This window comes from Accipiter gentilis, chromosome 5, assembly GCF_929443795.1.
Source record: "Accipiter gentilis chromosome 5, bAccGen1.1, whole genome shotgun sequence".
Lineage (NCBI taxonomy): Eukaryota > Metazoa > Chordata > Aves > Accipitriformes > Accipitridae > Astur > Astur gentilis.
The window spans coordinates 43,181,443-43,201,512 of record NC_064884.1 but is presented as its reverse complement, the minus strand read 5'-3'; the positions used below and the strand labels follow the sequence as shown (position 1 = coordinate 43,201,512).

The window sequence follows — 20,070 nt, the reverse complement described above, 5'->3', positions numbered from 1 at the left end:
TTTGGGGATGAATTTTCCTGGATTTCAGCTCCCATTTAAGTACCAAAGAAAAGGGAATGGGGGAAACGAGAGACATTCAGTGCACTGATCACTGAACATATATATACATAAAAAAAAAGAAAAAAGCCACAGTTATCATAAATATGAGCCTGGGTATGCGGAACATTTCCTAAAAGCGGGATTACACTTAAGACCCCTGAAAAGGTTCCTGAGCTCTTTAACATATCAAGGACAACGTGACCAAGGCTGCAAGTCCCCCAGTGACGGAAAGCAGGGATGCAATTATTTCTTTCTTTACAGTTTTGGCATTTTATCTCTAAACCATCACCTGATCATAAAAATAGGTCTGTGCTCCTGGCTTTAAACATACAACCTCTCAGCAAACACTGACTGATCAAAGGCCTTGACTCTTAAATAAAGTTGTTTGGTATTTATTTTTTAGCTCTTTGAACTGACCTTTTATTCCAGACAGGTTTGAGGATGGTATCTTAGCAGTGGTTTTTTAATATGATTCACAACCAAAAAAAGAACAAATACTCCCTTCAAATACTATTTGTTTGCTAAAATCTGTGCAAAATACTGTTTAAGTATTCATTTTGCTGTATTAGGCATGTCGCATAGCATCCACCCAAACCATTTTTTTCAATAATAATAAAAACCAGCAATAGTTTTTCAAGACCCCTCATATTCCCTCCTCTTACCATTTTTCACATCATAAACCTGATACCAATCTCACAAACACACGTTACGCATCAGGACTCTTACGAACCGCGATGAAAATGAAAAGCAGCAGCTGGCTTATCTCTGCTACGAGGCAACTTTAGTACCAAGTTTTACTTTTGTGATGGTGTACAATTAAGCTCACAGTGCAAACGCAGTCAACCAGACGGCGGCACAGCTTCAACAGAAGCTTGGAAAAACTCTCTCCTCCTGACCGTTTTGGGACGAGGCTAGCTGCAGTGGGAATTGTGCAAGGCATGCAGCCCTCCGCAGAGGGGGTGTCCAACCGAACCTGCCCGGCGGGCAGCCTGCTCCCTCCTCGCTCCTGGTCAAGCCAACCCTGCTCAACCAACAGTGGCAAAAATAAAGTTGCAGGAGACCTTCAGAAATATATACATCTCTATATATAGGTATGTATGTAATGTTTCCATCATTGTACAAAATCAATTTAGGTTTTCATCTGCAAAGACCCTACTCATTTCCATCCCCAGCAGCTACAACAGTGGCAGAGGCTGCTGTGAATCCTTTTATCATACCCCCAAGGTAGTATCCAGCCACAATTTCAGCATTTGAGCTTCGTGGGAGAAAAATATGCAGAAGGGGATTTTTTACAAATTTTTACAAATACCTTTTCTTCTCCCAAGATAGCTTTGCCAGGTCAAAACACAACTAGCTTGTAACGAGATATAACTGTAGTAAGGCAAATTATGACACTTCAGCCTTTAACCACTGTTAAATGGGAGGTTGCAGGCTTAACAGAGCAAGAAGAGACCACGACAGTATAAAAGCCTTGTCTTTCCTATACATGATATATTAGCACATTCCCAGAATAAATTTTATTAAAAGCAAATCAGACTAAATTATGACCTTTGCATATACAACACGGACAACAATCTCTAAAGCCTGCTGCCATTATACACCTAAATAAGATTTCAAAAGTACTGTTCAGATATAAAAGCTACTACATAGATGTAATAAGCTACTGCTACCACTTACTAGAATATCAAGCATAAAAGATTATTCGTTGATTCTTACTTTATATGTTATACATTAATTCATATATATAAAAAAAATCCCACAAAGCTGAGACACGGTATGTTCACACCATCAGAAGTTGAAGGACTGGCCACGCTGTTACGTGGTACAACTGCAAACTGAAATATTCTTGGGTAATCCAGTAGTGGGCTAAGATGCAGTAACTCCATCACTTCCAGTACTCGCACGGACTTTTTTAAAACTGCTATAGGCAATTCTAGTAGCCACCATAAACGTAACAGAGTATTTCCCATGCTTTCAGTACTGTTTTCAAACAGAGCCGATATCTAGGGCTGTTGCTAACTAGCATCCCTCCGATGATTAGAGGGGGAAAACCCTACTATCCATTTGGATGAAATCCATTTAAAACATGTTGTTTCTCTAAAGCGTAAACACTACTAATGAAAATCTTACACCACTCAAAAATAAAATCAACCACACTGTCTTCACGGTGTGTTTAAGTTACACAGCATATGATCTGCAACCTCACCCATATAATTTGGGTGGGAATACAACACTGAAGTTACCGAAGGGGGGAAGGCGCAGGTGACAGCCATGCAGGTAACCACAAACATCATCACATCTCCTCTTGCCGGGCAAGCAAAACAGATGCCAAGAAGAGACGGGAATACAGCAGGGAGCCCAGGAACGCCACGGTGCCCAACACGCTTCTCCAGGCAGGCTCTCCTGGCCGCCAGCAGTGAAGAGCAGCACAAGAGACTTGGTCCAGACGCCAACTCGTGTGGTGGGACAACGCTTCCCCGGAGGAATGGGGACTCCCCACGGGAACATACAGAAGAGCCATCGGGGACTTGACTCAGAGAAAACTGAAGACAGCAAGTAGAGGAGTCTGAGAGGAAGGCTGCTACAGTCTCAGACCAAACACAACAATTTTGGACCCCGCAGTAAGTTACAAACCACTGGAGGAATTTGAAGATACAGTGGTATAATCAATGCTTCCCCGCGAGGCTGTACTTTCAAACTGGCAGCTGGCCAAAATTTTCATGTTTGGATTCAAAGCAATTATTTTTCAAGTGATTAGGAGTCAAATAATTAGTGACATAAAATGTCAAAAATTCTGCTTAATAAAGCAGACAGTCTACTGTGGTGCAGGAGGTTATGAGCAAATTGATCTCCTTTCTTCAGTGTACAAGTGCGGCTGTGCTGCCCAAGAGAAAAGGAACAGACAGGACGGGGGGAATACGATGATCAAAACAAATTACAGCAAGGGGAACGATATTCATGCTGGATAAGAATAAAGAAGTACTTGTTCTGCAGTCCTGAGGAGGGTTAGGAAGTCAAGGCAACTGGTAAGAGTGCAGAAGTAATGGTGTGGCTTTCAGAGCGCTGCATATTTTCGTTTATGAGAAGCTCTCCATAGCATCACTGAAGTTAAAGTACTTTTTGCATAGGACACAAAAAAAAAAAAAAAAAAAAAAGGACATCTATTGGCCTCACGTACGCATTAAGACATGGGAACCAGGCTTACAAAAGAATTGAGCGGTTTTCTACAAATGCAACCACCCCTCCTTCTATTGTTAGAGCTGGCAAAATGAATATGGAGGGTTTCGCCTCCATAAAGTGTTGCAACAAAATAATAGTATCTCAAAACATTGTAGGAAAAAAAGAAGTAGAATTATTGACCGCTTCCTCTAGACTGTAAAGTATTTGGGAAAAAATATCTGAGCCAGAAGGAAAAAGGGAAGACTAACTGGCACAACCATGATGAAAAACTCCAGCAACCATCATCTCCTCCTTTTTTGCCTTGCTTAGCATCCCAGTATTTCCACTTATGACAGGCATAAATGCAAGGTGAAGGCTAACTTCAGATTGAACTCAGCCTAAAGAAATCAATAGCTGCAGGAGCTAAGATGGAAGATTAGGTTTGTGCAAAGACATCAACAGCATTGCAAGCAGGAGCCCAAAGACAACTAGGACAGCGCTGTCGCAGACAGGTCAGGGCTGCCATCGCCCTGGGACCCTCCGACGCTGCCTGTGCAGCTAACACCGAACACGTGCTGATGCACGGCTAATTCAGCCTGACAGATGCTGAGTAGAAACAGAATTACCACAAGATCAACAAAGTTGAAATGATTTCCCAAATATCATTTGACAGGTAGTATCTTCGCCAAATTGGAAGTATTGAAGAGTCTTTTCTCCCAAAGGAAAATCTGGGAATGATGATTTAGATTTGGCTAGAATTTATAATTATAAAACGTGACTGCAGACTAGTGCTCCTGTGACACTTCATGAAGGCACTGAGAAACACCAGAGTCTCTAGCAACAAGTGACCAACACTGCTGAGAGTTCAAAAGGCACATTTTACCAATTCTGTCAGCAATAAATTGAGATCCTGAAGGTGGAGAAACAGCTGAAGATTTCAATAGGATGATACTAGCAGTAGATGCCTTTGATGACTAAGCACAATAAATAAGTCCAAAAGAAATTAAGCAGAAGACAAGCACAGAGACAGATTTGTTACCTGTTACCTACTAAATCCATTCCAACTTTTCAATATGAATGATTTCTTGGTCTGAGACAGGATACTTTGTACCTTTGCTAAATACCTTAGGTTAGAGATACATCAATGTCCTATCATCTAAGTCAGAACTGAAGTTGCTTCAGACTGAAATTCTAGGTGAGTTATCTGTCATTAGAAGGTCCAATGGCTCTGGTGAAAGATACAGCGACATGTTTCATTATTAGCCACGTCTTTGTCCCATCCCTAATAGTTGATTTTGTTTTACAGACGGATGCGTTAGGACAACCAAGAAGTTGAAGATGAAGCCATCTGCAGACGAGGTGATAAGAGGGCATTTGAGCGCGCAAGGACTACTGGGACAGTGTTGGAGGTCTGCATTGGGCTGAGGGTCCAAGACCTGCAATCATTCCAAGACCTGCATTACAGTGCCTACTGGAACAGCCCCTGAACTTACCTAATCCTCAGTTTTGCCTGCAGCCAAAGCACGATGTTCTACACCCAAAGACAGCTGAGTTGCATGGATGGTCATCATCGGAATAAAATCCTGGAGCAAAACAGCAACCTATGCCAGTAACGAAGACAAACCCTACCAATCAGCTTCCCAACGTGACCGATTCCTGACTAATCCACGAAACTCAGAGTACCTTGCCTCAAAGACCATCATGCTTTTGCAGCCATACTGCCCGAGCCGTGATATTTGGGAGCATCAGCGCAGGCTGCCTTTGTTTTTAAAAAGAATATACTAGAAGAGGAAACTCCTGTGCCGGGTGTCTCCCATTCAATGAGAAGACTGACCCTGTCTGATGTTGTCCATCAGCAATGAAAAGGGTAAGCAGACAGTACAGGGAAGGTCTCCAATGCTCCATCCATTCAAGAAAGTCTCATATCAAGTCCCTGGTCCCACCTGCTCAGATGTGGAAGAAAAGGAGGCTTTACACTGATCCTTGCAGGCCCACGACCGACAGTTTCAAAATCAACATGGTTGGATTGCTTGTGTACATATTTACTCACTGGCAAGACAGAAAGCTATAAATATTCAATAAGCCGAAGTATTAGCACAAAAAAATTACTGTTTCCCAACAGGCCAACTGAAAGCAAGTATTCCTGTTTGACAAGGCAAAACAACTTGTTAGACTCCCTGGGATCCATCCGGATGGGCAGCCAAAGGTGCTAGGCTGCAAGAGATTCTGCTGCTAAAGTACCTGATGTGAAATACACGTCAGGGGCCATCGAGGTTATACGTTTTGGCAGTAGCCGCAACACTTCAAAGTTGGACAGTTCTTTACCTAAACAGAATTTGGATCACTTACAGCCTTTTTCCCACCTTTTTCCTCCCCTTTTCCCCTTTTTGTTTTTCCCCCAGATAGATGAAACCAAAACCTAGGTTGTAAAGGGAAGTTGGTTGTTAATAGATCACATCAGGAAGCTTCAAGAATACCATGTTATCTGAAATTATTTAACAGTTAAAACATACGGCAATAGTATATGGAATTCGTATTATTTTCAGTTCTTCTCTTGAGCATCTCCCCTTTGACAAGAAGGTTCGATAAACTCTAAATTGTAAACCCAGCCGCTGTTCTCCAAGCTGCAACTTCCAGTTTGCAGCAAACCCAACTGTATGTACCCAACAGCAAGTTGCTTATGGCTAATCCCAAACAGATGCACAGCTGAAACTCTAAAACAGCCTTCGTTATTCCTTGCTCAGAATCAGAATTTCAGACGAGGGTGGGGGTCGATTTGTTTTGTTTTAGTTGGAGGGGGTTAAGTTTTGGATGGTTAATCCAGGAATTTATTCTGAAACTGTTTCCATCTCTCAATACATCGGAAGAAAACAGCACTGTCCTCCCAAGAGAAGCGCGAGATAAGTCAATCGCTTCCATAGCAACCGACGCACCGAATTGCCATGACTCTCTTCTGCAATTAGGGCTGATCACAACGATTTCCCATTGCCTTCAGGTCAGTGGGCTTGATAATGCTGGGACAACCACAAGATTCAACAGTAAAACCATTTGTCAAGCCATGGTTGGTTTGATTATTCCCTTGCCTTCCTCCCAATCCATCACTGTCCGGTATGACAGAGGTTGGACAAGGATCCTGCTGGCTGAAGTCGTCTGGGGTTTTGTGGGGGTTTTTGTGGCTCATTGCCTGTATTTTCACCAAGAAAAAATCAGAGTACAACACTGTTTCATGCATTCCCTGTTAAAGGCCTTTTTCTAACACCTGAGAAATGTTTTGTTGTGTTCAAGAGAAGTGTGTGGTTTGTGTAAATTGAAAAATACGCATTTTACATGATGAAAAGAAAGAAGCAGCAGCAAGCAGATGTCAACCTCAACGATTCTTTAACCGAAGAAAGAGAAAAAGGAGTGATGAGATGAACATAAACGATGCTGTGATGGTAAATCACCCTTCACTGTCCGTGGCGGCGGCACCGCTGCAGCACCTAACTTAATTAAGGATGGAAACAGATGCCTGCCAGCATAACGTGGAACAAGCAAACATCCCCTGACCAGACATTTAAGATTTGTGTCCCAAAATTTCAGAAGAAGAATTTAATCAAATTAAAAGATAATGTCATAACATACTTAGCCTTTGAAACGTAATGACAAGGTAATAAATCACGCAAAATGCAACTGTAAACACTGATCTAAGACAAAAGACAATTACCTGAAGGCACTATCCATCTCAGCCTGTTTCAAATAGGTTTCCTGAGCACTTACAAGTCAAAACTTGTTTTAGCTACCATGCTAAAAACAAAAAGCAGTTCAAAGAAAGATGCCCTCATGATACACAACTAAGCAGCATCAAGAAGCCAGGACGCCATCCACTACAGAAGCAGTGCCACTAGGCAGGAGTGAGGTGTGATAAATTTGGGGGGAGGAATATTACACATTAAATTGCGAATCACCAGACCATTACAGAAAAGGTTTAACAGTTGAACAACAGAGGTTTGAAAGTCAACTCCTGGTCTTCCATGTTATTCCCCTTAAAGAGCGATAATGGCTGTGCAAGGTGTCACCCCCGAGCTGTCCCACTGTCTTAGGAAGTCTGACAAGAAGGAAAATGCAAACGCTTCTGCCAAACAGTGCCTGTAGGATCGGAGCAGAGACAGGGAGGGAGGATGGATTAAACTCCTTTCAGACCCTCCTTGTAAAGTCACTGCTTAAGAAACAAGAACAACTTCTCCGCCATAGACACTCCAAGTCAAAAAGGGCTTGATTGAACTCGAAATGACCACTGCAATCACAAAAACTTTTACAGAAATGTAATTCTGATAGAAATGGGTTTCTCAAAGCCACGGAACAGCTTTTTTTTTGTCATCATCTTAAATGCAACAACTATAAAATGTGATCCAATTTCCGCTTTCACTTAAATACATTAAATTGATCTCAGAGAATTTAATGGCCTTCACTGGCAAAGCAAAGAATATAATTAAAAAAACCGTATCAAGCTGAAAGCTTTACTATAACCTTCCTATTAAAACTTCCCTCAAAAGAGACTAGCCACCTGATATTCTTCTTTTTCCTTCCTCAATGTTAAAACGTCTAGAGCGCATCATCTCATACACTGATTCACACTGCAAGATGTCAAAAGCAATAATTCCCCGCAGCAGCACGAGAGGCCAAGCGGTGGCACGGTGGTTGCTCAGGAAACCACCTCCCTGGAATGTGCTGAAATTTGCCTGAAGCCTTAAAATAAACATTTTAGCATTGAGCAAAATTTCATCTCTAGGCATCTCAAATTGAAATAATCATTTCTAAACGCAGAGTAGATAATGTTCTCTCCTCATTGCTATTTAGTGTTTTAAACTGCCTTTAAGTGTATAATTAATTACATTACTTGTCAGGGATCACTTTACAAACCACTCCACCTCCACTCAATTGCTACGCTCTAGCATATCTTCGGCCTTATTTTTTTCCTTTTTTCAACTCATAACATCGTTCCTGGAGACACTCGGGATTTAACACTGTGTGCTAACACCCTTCACAGGACGCATACGTTTCAGAAGAGGGTTAAAACAAGCTTAACACGGAAGAAACTAGCTGTATTTCCTTGGAACGCTGACTACAGGCAGTGCCGCAGTCCAGAGTAGGACTCGGCCCCTCTTCCTCCACCTTCCCATCAGGAGCTGGACTCTGAGCCCAGACCCAAAGTCCTTTCATCCCTATGAGTTGTCCAGATCTTTGTTCTTTCTTCTCTTCTTTACAGAAGGATCCTTCCCCAGCCACCTTCTTCTTTCCAAGGTCTCATCTCTTGAGGTCCTTGAATCCAGCCTTCTCGCCCAGCAAAATCTCCAGCCCTCACATTACCACTATCTTCACAGCAGGAACCATAAATCCAGGCAAGTAAAGCATGATCCATTTGTACCGTAGAAAATGAGTGAAGACCCACGGGGCGACTGCTCGCCAGCGCCTCAACGTACCTCTCGGCGTGGGGGAAGAAGCGAGGAGCTGCAGCATTGCGAGAAGAAAACCGCACGCCACAAAATTCCTGCTACCAACAGCTTCAGAAACCCTTCCCCAACCCATTCCTCCGTCCCCTCTTCGCCTGCCTGTCTAACAAAAACCTGGCCGGGCTCTTCAGGAGCTGCAGTCCCTGGACCTGGGCAAACGCAGGCTTCCCAGCGAGACGAGGTCCTGGGCACCAAGGATGCAGGGGCACGGTGGAGAGAGGGGCTCCCCAGCAGCAGCTCTCTTGGCACGCGCATTTTGGCAGTCTGAAGCAATCTGCGACCCCTAATCTGAAGTTTCTACCTTTACTCCAAGTTAGTGCTGTTCACTAGCACGTACTCTGACAACTCTCTTGCTCTCACTTTCTTCTCTTCCTTAATGATGCTTCATGTTACTTTAATAAGACTTCAAGGCAGTCGGAAACTCCACTTTTCCTTTCAGATCGCTACACTATCAGCAAGAGAAGGAGATCAAAAAGAAAATAAAAAATAAAAAAAAAATCACAGATCCCATTGTCAGAGCCCACTCCTGGGCTTGGCAGGAGTCCTGCCCTTCCAAACACCCTGGCAAGCAAAGCTGGGGCAGGGGGGAAGAGACGCACGTGCACGCATGCCTGCAGGACGTAACGCAAGACACGGGAATGTGGAATTTATGCTTTTTAAGCCAAATTTACAATTCAATTATAATTCTCTGTGGATGCAATCATAATAAGTTTGTAATTATTAACAATTATAAACATGACAGTAGAAGCTATTTAGTTAGAAGAAGAAAGGGCTGCAACAGCAAAATTTTAATTGTAATTCATTGTGATCGAAAAAGAAGGAGCACTTTTCACAGCAACTATGGCCTCAAAGGAGGCACTTCCAAGCACGAGGACTCTGGACAGCTTTCAATTAATTCCTCCAATTGTGAATACTCCATAAGCTCACCATCCACAGAAATAAACGATACTCTGATTTCACAGAATCATTTATTAATATGACCTTTTCTACTGTAGCTATAGATTTAAGAGGCAGATCTCACATATTTGCATGCCATTTCAAAACACTCGACATCCTTTTACCCCATCCAAAGCCTACACTGAATATGGGTCCCTTTGGTTCATAAACTAGGGAAAGCCAGGGGAGAAAACTGCAGAATTTGGCAAAAAAATCCACTGAAACACTTGCTGCTGCTTTAAGACGGCGCCGGTCCCAGCCTCCTCCAAGGGCAGCACCTCCACCACAGCATCCAGCCCTCCCCAGGTTGCCACTTCCAAGTTAGGAAGAATCTGGGCAATGATACCGAGCTGGCAGCAAGATGCAGCTATATAAAGATTTAACAGCACTCACACATCTGCATGAGGTCTGTCTGGGCTTGAAGGTATTTATGCAACTGCCTGCCCGAACCGTCAGACACATACGGGGTTAAGCCAGGGAGGGACACGACCCACTTCTATTTATGTTTCAACCAGAGGCCTCTAGCAAGATGTATACTTTTAAGATCAATTAGTACAGGATACATAAATTAGAAGCTATTTCTTAAAAAAAAAATAAAAAAAAAATTCAATAAAGCAATATTCTTGGATGCAGGTAAACGAGATCCCATGGTTTTGCATTAGTTGATTTAATATTTCTGAAATGTGGTTTTATTCCAGCCTCTCTGAAGACCAGCATTACAAATTAAATTTAAAGTAGTATGTTTATTGGATCATTTTTATCTTCTCAAAAGCAACTCTCTAGATCTTCTAAATTATTCTGAGGGGAAAGCGGCCACACACAAAATTGCAAGTAACAAACATAAATGGGTATCAATTAGAAACTCACACTTATTCAAGCTTTCAAGTCAATGAAACTTGGCTAGGGAAGGTCCAATCAACCATCTATAAAAAGGAGCCGTACTACATTTAAAAATACGTCTGGGCTGGAATTGCCTGTTCTCCCTCTTTTAGCGCAGAGCCTTTGCATGCAGCTTACCAGGGCAGTATGCATCAACGTCCAGTTTCTGTGCTGAAGAAAGTGTTGGTGAGCCAAGCTCAGACTCTGGGATTCGAGGGCTCTCAACAAACTTTGCTTTCCTCAAAGGGGCTAAGGAGAAGGAGGGGGAGAGAGAAAGAGAGGTCATGAGTAAGGGAAATAGCAAGCAACAGATGGAAGCACTTAACTAAACGACACTGTCAGACTCATATCAGGTTACCCTTTTTTTTTTTTTCGCCAGAAAAAAAAATTATCTGCATTCTTTACAAGGAGATGGCTCTTGTTAAAGCTTTCAAACTGTACAGTCTTACTTGAAAGTGTGCAAGTACTGAGGCACATTCTTGATACTCTTAAACACTTCCTTTTTTCCTACTTTATTTTTTTTATAGGAAGCAAATCGGCCTGGATTCAGCAACTGTACAAAAGCTAAGATCATAGAGAGGTACACAGAGGCCATCAGGGTTTAAGATATTTAACTATAAATATCTAAAATGAATATACAAATTCTGTGTTCAGTAATTGTTTCCTTTGGACATAAAATTTCAATTCCAAAACATTCTGAATGTCTGACCAAACAGATCTGGTGTTCAACACAAAAGATCAGAGTAAAGCTAATGCTGTCCAAGACAAAAAAACAAGCACTCCACTTTTATCCTTGCAAATCCAGAAAAGATACGAGAGACTTAAATAAAGAACAGGGAAAAGGTAAAACTGTCTGTAACAAAGCAGTATTGACGACTAGTGCTAGAGAAATGGGATTTTTCTGCAAGTTTTAACAGTCTGAACTCTAAAGGACATGAAGTTCTATGCAACATTTGTCTGTAACAAAATAATTACTAAACCACTTTTATTAATAAGTTTTTAAACAGATATTCCTGCCAGACCAGAGAAATAGAACTAGCGAGTAAGTTATACGCAGAGATTATTGTATTGCATTTCAAAGTTAAACTCACATGCCCATTAAAGTGAAAGACTAATTTGAAAATCCACTCTACAGACAGTATCATGGGTCGGCATGCTTCATGCCTCTCTGATTCCCAGCATAATAGCCTCAATTTACATAATTTATATTTATAGTTCTCTGTCCTGCAAATTAAATTTGGGATCTGAAACTAAAGATGGGGGGGACGTTTGTTCTCATGCATCTCCTGTAACAAAAGCTCAACAGGTCAAATGATGACCTCTGAGGCAGCAATAAATCTCTTGCTTTTAAGGAGCCTGCACGCAGCCAACACGGTTGGCCCTGCAGTTGGAAAAGGCTTAGCAATTCCGACGATGAGGAACCACAAAGACTCCACACAACTAGCTGGCTCTTGCTAGCTGAGCTGGTGCATAAACGAGCACAGGAATTTTTAAAAGGGGGGTGGGGAAAAACTGAGATAAAGGTTAGGGTATGTTTTTTCAACACAAAGTCCTTGTGAGGCTGAATATAGGCAAGGAATCAGACCCCCCTTTCTGGATAAAATAGGTGTTAAACACCCTCCTGACTCTCTGTCTCTCCTCATGATCCATCCCAGGAGATCTGATCTGATGAGGAAAAAAAGGCACCACGCTACCATTTTGCACGAGAAAATCCTAGATGAACATTAGATATATTTACAGCACATTCCCCTCCGGAGTCTATAGGGGCCGGTGTAACATGAGCCATGCCGGGCAAAAGGAATGTGCGCGAGACTGACGGGAGATAAGGGCAGCCTGAAGCCCCCTTCTCCCCCCGGACCCGCTGCCGTCCCACCGGGTAGCACCGGGAAGCTCAGGGATGTGCCGCCCCGCTCGGACGTACAACCTGATGCTGAACACCGCAAGCCAGTAGTCAATTGTACAGAAAATCCCCCAAAACCCCATACGTGCACACACCCTATCAGTTTGCAAACTGGCCGACACCAGTGAAAAAATTATTCGCAGCAATGATCTCGTGCCAGATGTAAAGAAAGCACGTAAATATTGAAAAGATTATTATTATTATGACATGAAAACCGTGTAGAATAATAATTCTGCACAGGCCAATCTACTAATATTTCATTTGTAATTGCAGTTTTAACAAATATGTTTATTTCAAATGTTTTACCATGGCCCCAGTAACGGTCATTTTTACAATATATATTAGAGATAGCTCATCTTTTCTTTCTTTATCATTTCTGGCTAACACTAGAACCAGAAATCATCCAACGCGACACTGGGCAATGCTCATTTTGTTCTGAAATACAGAACAAACAGGGTTTTCATAGTTCAAGAGAAGTTAACGACTGCAATGGGATTGTCACCAGAAGATAATGCACTAAAGATTATTTGACTTACTAACCCAAAGAGGAAGAAATTCAGAAAACAAAGAGAGGGCTGACAATACCGACTACGCCGCTTTCTGTGCGGAGTCAGAAGTCTGCAGAAGATGCAGAACCTGCACATTTCGATAGATCAGCACCTAACACGTCAGCTCCCGGCCTTAAGGAACGAATACGGGAATCTCCCATTTCAGCACGGGTTTTATTTCTGCATCTCTTCTGGGTTGTCTTTACTCCTCACTGAGGAGCTGACCCATCGCCCGATCAATTCCTGCCTTCTCCAAACAACTGACCTACAACAGCAGAAGTGATCAGGTTGTGGATTCAACAAGCCGATCCAGTAATTTTTTTTTTGAGGACAACTAAGAACTTCTTATTAACAAGGTGGTGAATTCTCAACGTACTGCAAGTTTAGTCATACGCATCATTTTACGGCTGTTATGTTTTTGTTCCCTAAAAAGCATGACTTAAGTCTTAAAAACACATGTTACCACCAGACAAGATACGCTATGTCAACATGACTTAAAGACAACAGTTTATTTTAAATGGCTCAAGTCAATACAATCTTCTCAGCGTAACTGCAGATCGGGAAAAAGCCACAGAGCAATAGTTTCTTTTATTTCAGATATTCTGAACCTGAAAAAGACAAAAAGCTCTCCTAACTCATATGTAACCCGATTACACGAAAGGAGGATTTTCACGTAAAAGAATTAAGCGCTCCTGACTCCTGTCCAAATGAAGATTATCCTGACAGATTCATATTCGGGCATTAGTCTTCTACTGGAATAAATAACAAATGGAAATGCCATGACTTCAGAAATCTGTTTTGCCATTTTTTAGCCAAATGTTAAAGGATAATATTGATCTTTTTATAAAAGTGACTTTCCATGCACAACGGTTTGCCTAGGTCCTGAACATCCTCCCATGAGCACAGGCAAATCCTATGATCAAAGTCACAGGATAAGCATTTGGCACGTACTATAAAAACTAACAAAAGCATGAAGAAATTATTTGAAGTATTCTATACCTGCCTCTGTCCATTAGGCCTCTTATTTCTGTAAGATCTTCTGTACGAAACAGACCGACTCTAGGCATTAAACAGCATCAAAATAGCCTCTCCTGTTACACAACTGCAATTTTTTGAGCAGAGAACAGTATTTCTTCTATACTGATCCATTTGTTACAACTCTGTAAGCTAAAAAAGAGCTCTGTAAGCTGTTATACCACAAATTAAGTGGTCAGTAGTTAGTAACGCCATCTTTCTAGAACTGCAAAATGCACGTTTAATTCAGAAAAACGTACTGATTACAGGTAGCCTGAAGTCACGACCCCTTCACTTGGGTCCCACCGCCCGCTCACGGACGATGGCCCAAGAGCCGATGGCAGCAGCCCGCGCTCAACGTACGCTCCCCCGGCCAGTCCTGCTCCCAAGGGCTCGATGACAAACACAACACTGGCGTCATACAAGAACCGACTTGTTACTACTAATGTAGGAACTTCAATTTAAATAGCTAGAGAAGTTATTTAAAACAAATACTGCACATTTTTGGGGCTGGATCCTGCAGTTCTTGGCAATATTAATCCCCATCGGTATCCAAACCAGTAGAGCAAAACTGAAAATCAGTTTTCAGTCCAAATAAAATTCTCATTTGACTTTGACAGCAACTTTTCCTGCACAAGGAAAGCGATGCTAATTCTAGGGTAGGAATTAGCCACATAATGCAAAACAATTACCAGGGCAGGCATTCAGAAAGTTTAATTAGATGGCTCATTTATGACACTTTCTGCAGCAGGTGGTCTATCTTCCAGTGGGGACAAAGATGTAATTTATTTCTTTCTTGGTTTTCATGCTAATTATTCTTAATATCCACACGAACACTGTAAGTACTATACCATCACTAATAACAGACAGGAATATAAAACCGTTTAAAAACTACAAAATATATTTTTTGGAAGAAGTATATGTTTGAGAGAAACTGCCTTTCTAGAAAGGAAGAATTCTGTTATCTGGGATTCAGAATTGCTTGTTGATTATTAACCCGTAGGCAGCTTCTTACACTAGAAGCGCCATACAGTGGAAAATACAATCAATAAAATCCAAAGACCGGCTGAGCCCCAACAACGCTTCTTCATCAGCGGAGATGGGAGACGCTCCGTTTTCTTTCCTCTGATGACAGAAGAGAAATAACCTTGTCACCTAACACTACAGCTAGGTGTGAATTAAAAAGCATACATAAGCAAACATGTATTTAGAATAGATGGACAAGACTGCAATAAAGCCCCCTTGAACTAACACTACGGAAAGTATTTTATTAGAAGCTACGATGTCAAGCAGTCTGCAGACTGGCTTCTTAAGCACCTCTTTAAAAACAGAGATTCGGAGTATTTGGAAAGTATGCCCACCTGAGGAACAGGACCCATCAGCCCAATCCATAATATTCCTCAAACTTGTACGCCCACACTACTTATTCCTGAAGATCTCATTCCAGAGGCTTGAACGAGCGGTACAGGAGAGCTGCACAGCCCATCCGACACAGAAAACACTTCCAATATCAGGAGCTGATGGAGCATTGGGGTCAATCCTGGTGCTGTTTGTGATCAACGCCAAGCATCTAATCTACTACCAATTAAAAATAAACCAGAGAAAAACCAGGATGTGTTTATCGTGTGAATAATCATTTTATCTCTATTAGCATTGTGCTCTAGTTCAGCCTACTGAGCTTCCTACTACTATTGCATTTTCTGTTACCATTTCATTGTCACATAATTTATAGATGAGTTAGTATTTTAATTAAAAAAAAGGTTTGCTTTAGATTAAAAGGCATTGATAAAAGGAAATTACCATGGATTAGCAAAAGGCTTCATCTACTAAATTCAGTTTCAGCTCTGAAAGGAATGTTTCACTAAAAAAGGTTTATTAACATCTAATGACCTGATTGAACAAAGCGGTTTTTTCAGGCAGTTATTTCAGTAGATTTGAATTCATTCCATGGTTTGACTACAATATATATAGACCCATACCTTTGTGCGTACACCACAAAGATACACAAGAAACCAATCTATCTACGGACAAGGAAGATGCTGGAAGAAACAGCGACTCTTCCCACAGCACGAACGATGGACTGACCATCCCAGGACACCTGGGAGCCTCTCCTTCTATCTGCTCCTTATAAGCATGATGGAAATGCACATTATGGTGTCCTGAGCTGCGTTAATGCAAACGCCTACAGCCTTCTATCACACAGACTTGCACGCTTCATCATTATAAATACAAACACGGCGCGGCCGCATCCCTGAATTCTCTCAACTCGCTCCAACAGGGCAGGTCCTGGGCAGGGTCCGGCCAAGGAGATCAGCTCAAAACCAGCTTTTCTCCCCAGTTTTGTCCTCTCCCTGCCTTATGCACAAGTACAGCTGAATTTTAACTATGCTTTGAGCCTGCCTCTGCCAGAAGAAGATGAACTAAAGAAATTTGCTGTCTTTGTGTAAGAATACTGGTTTTATCACAGGCTAGAGAATGAGGTGAAAGAGTGCCACCAACGATGAAAACGAGCGAACCGCTCCGTGTTGACTGCGTGCTCATCTCTTGTGACTGCTTCGGCTGAAGAAAAGCTGACTTTTGCACTTAAACATTGTATTTTTAAATATTGTAAGCACAATATTATAACATAAATTCTGTATGGAGAGAATGCAATCCCCAAATGTACAAGGTTTTACAAAAACCTGCCCAAGTCAGGCTGCGATTGGAAGAGCCAGAGCACCAGTTTCAAGAGCAAACTTCAGAAAACTTGTATTTAAAGAGAGTAAAAGTGGGCGCTTTGCGCATCATCCGTTCCCCATCTTTAGTTAATAATGACGGCTGCCGTGCCAAAGGCTGATTCACGTGCTGGAAGCTGCCCAATGGCTACGTAATGCTGCGGAAAGTAGATTTTATTGAAGTCTCCCTTGTACTAAAATGTTTTAAGTGCTGCAGTGCTATTGATCCACAGAGCTCCTGGAACAAATAACTGTCAGATTCAACACAGCTGGACTACACCCAAAACACGAGAGATGTAGCTTTCAGTGCTGCCTCTGATCCCAAATGACTCTTTATTTTGCTGAGGTAAGAGTCGTAAAAAGACGAAATTACAGACCACATGTTTATTTTTGCTGTGGCACTAATATACCAGCTATGTGTAATTAAGATTTCCAGGTATAAATTTAAAAAAAAAAAAAAAAAAATTAGTGAAATCACAGGCTGACATCCTTTTTTAGATAATCCAGCATTATTTTACAGAAACCAATGTGTAACAGTAACAGTTTTTTCCCTTCATTTGAGAGTATAAAAGCTTTTTTAATTACATTTTAAAGCCTCTCTCCTTTCATCACCCGGTTATCGCAGCATCATGGGCAGGGCAGAACGTACAAGTAGTGAGAACAATGTGTTGTCTGGAAACATCATACTTGTTCCAAAACTTTCAGAAAATGTATTTAGTTTAGGAGATAAGGTCCCGAAACAAGAAAATTGAAGGAAATGAAAGTGGAAAGAGGAAAAGAGAAGAAAAAAAAAAAAAACAACAAACCAAGAGGAAGGGAGTCCAGCGAGCTGGTAATAGAAGAACAGCAAGGGAAAGGGAGAGTTAAAATAAGCAACTATCAAAACCTGTCTTAATTAAAAAATTTATCTTTAAACTATAAGAAGTCTGTAACATGAAGGTTCTGCCTATTACTGCTTCTGAAAATGCTTTCTGTAAAAAAGAGGAATAACCTTCTCCAGAGCAGTGGATTCTGCAATCCTGTGGGACCACAGAGACCTGCGGGAAAATTATTTCACCCTCTGTCTCTCTCCAGATGAACAGTTCTGTTCAAGGCACAGAAAATAACAGCAAGCAGTAGCACTAATGTTACAAAAAGATGTTCAGTGACATCAGAAAGGAATGAGTCTTCTGCAAAATATTTTAGCTAAATCAAATTATAACTCATCTTATTTAAGTTATTACAACTTCTCCCAAATACAAACAAACAATTGGTCAAAATCGCATTCTGTATGAACAGGCACTCCTAACCAATTTTCAAGAGAGAAAATAACTTGGTTTTGAAAGGCTGGCATGTATTTTAAATATATACAGAATAAAATAATACAGATTTCTGTGTGAAGCGTTCAATAATGGCTAGTACAATGACGTTTGCAATAAATTTGCGTATTCAGAAAGAAAATAATTTCGCCTTAAAATACTAACCCATATGCAATCTGCACTTCCAGAAAGAATTTTAGCTCTATTTGCTTTTTGCTTATTACTATGCAACTATTTTCTGTCATTTAGAGCAAATGGAATAACAATTTGTTATCAAACTTATCACTGCTGGAGACAACAGACAGCACACCAGCCCTATTCTCGGTCAGCCCAAATGTTTTAGTTTCAGGTTAGACCAGTCGGAGCATCCCAGCATGAATCTGTTGAGCAGCTGTTGCCTGGAATACTCTGGCAAGCCTTTAGGAAGAAAGTTGCTCCTATTAACGATCCCAGAAAGAAAAAAACCCTGCTCTCTCTTTCCCTGTAGATAAGTTTATTTCCAACGTGGGCTGCCAAAGAGTCTTTATCCCCGTAGGGAAGACAGCTTTGAGGAGAAGCAAGTTATTTAATTAACATATAGACATGGCAGGAGGAGGATATGGTACTTTCATCTTTCCGTTCAAACTTGTCAGATTGTTTTTGACTCCTCGGAGCTGTGTCACAGTAGTAGACTTCTCCACGTCATTTCCCATCTAAAATTCTTCTTTTCAGCATCTTCTAAAGTCTTTTAAAATTGCTTCTCTTAGTAGAAATTCTTCATGTGTGACTCAAGGTAGAAACTTGTGTATAAGAGGAGGAGGATGAAAGAAGAGAAAGGAAGTCAGCATCACTTGCTCCAGCCTTCTAAGTCATCATGTTACAAAAATAAGCAATTCACCCACTGACTTTTTTCATAGATTTCTGATGCAGTCAGTTTTCCTTTTCAAGTTTCAGACTTTGGTTACACTAAAAAAAATAGAGCAAATGAAGACTTGGGACTACAGGATGAAATCATGTCATCAAATTTTAAGCCTACGTAAGATCTGCTCAAATACTCAAAGAATCTTCCCAAATGGCAGAAACGGGACAAGGCAGAGCTGGAGGGGAAAGCATTCCTCAACCCCTCACATCCCTTTTCCCAACAGTTTTATTTCATTAATGCTAAATTTGAAACAGATGAGAGGAGAATGCAACAAAACATGAATGTTGAATCGCGTTACTCTCATTCAATCTCCTGCTATCCTGGAGTTCTTTTTTCAGCAATTCAGTAACTCAAATATTGCACTGGCACTAAAAATGAGAAAAACTGTCGAAAAAAGACCTGGATATACCATACACGGCATTTATTCCAAAGAAAGCAGCCAAGAGCTTTGTCACTTTATTCAACTATAGGTAACCCTGTTAATTCACTGCTTAGAAAGAAACCAATTCACTGTTTTCTAAACATAAAGCCCGACTCATTAAAACACAATGCTCTGATTTCAAGATAAACATTCATGAGATAAATCAGAAACTAATTAAACAACTACTGAAGCAAGCACATTTTCCTCCCCAATATGAAGCTGATTGTAAGACAAACCTTGGAGAAAAAATGCCTGGTTGCTGCAGTGTCCCAACAAGCGGCTTTTGTTTTATGGGGCTTTTTGAAATTGTACATGTTGAACAAGTCAGGCTGTAGAAACCTGTCTGAACTTTTAACACAGCTTAATTTATCTCAAGCCACCAGAAAAAAAGAAAATAAATTTAACTGAAGATTCTTCCCACAGAAGAAAAGAGCAAGTGTAATATAACCACTTCCAAAATCAGGCTGATCTTCCTGGTAGCGTTATGTTTTCCTCTTTTGCACAGCTCTTCTCTCTGTTCTTGTTTACACTAAGATTTGACTAATAAAATCTGAATCGCAACATGTAGCTGTGAAGCCGCATTAAACTAGGAAGTGTTCAGAATCACTGTTCTCCTACCCCATTACACCAACATTTTTTCTACTGCTTGTGATGCTACAGGAGAGTCAGGAAATGGTCTGCCTTTGTGAACTGCTGTCCTTCCCGTAAGAATGGGAGTATCGGGTTCATTGAGCTCAGCAAGAACACCAGACACCTAGGAAAGAGCATGGAA

At 41.2% G+C, this 20,070-nt stretch overlaps 1 protein-coding gene across 10 annotated transcripts in view; it reads right to left on the bottom strand.

Moving 5' to 3' along the window:
• The window catches only part of TANC2 (tetratricopeptide repeat, ankyrin repeat and coiled-coil containing 2), a 271,466-nt gene that overhangs the window by 117,236 nt on the left and 134,160 nt on the right, over positions 1 to 20,070 (bottom strand). For 8 of the 10 annotated variants that reach the window (XM_049800633.1, XM_049800635.1, XM_049800637.1 and 5 more), the window contains one exon: positions 10,641 to 10,751. The exons of the other annotated variants lie outside the window; for them this stretch is intronic. In XM_049800633.1, coding sequence (XP_049656590.1) covers positions 10,641 to 10,751 — 111 coding nt within the window. The remainder of the gene's footprint in view (positions 1 to 10,640; positions 10,752 to 20,070) is intronic. 10 annotated transcript variants of the gene reach the window in all.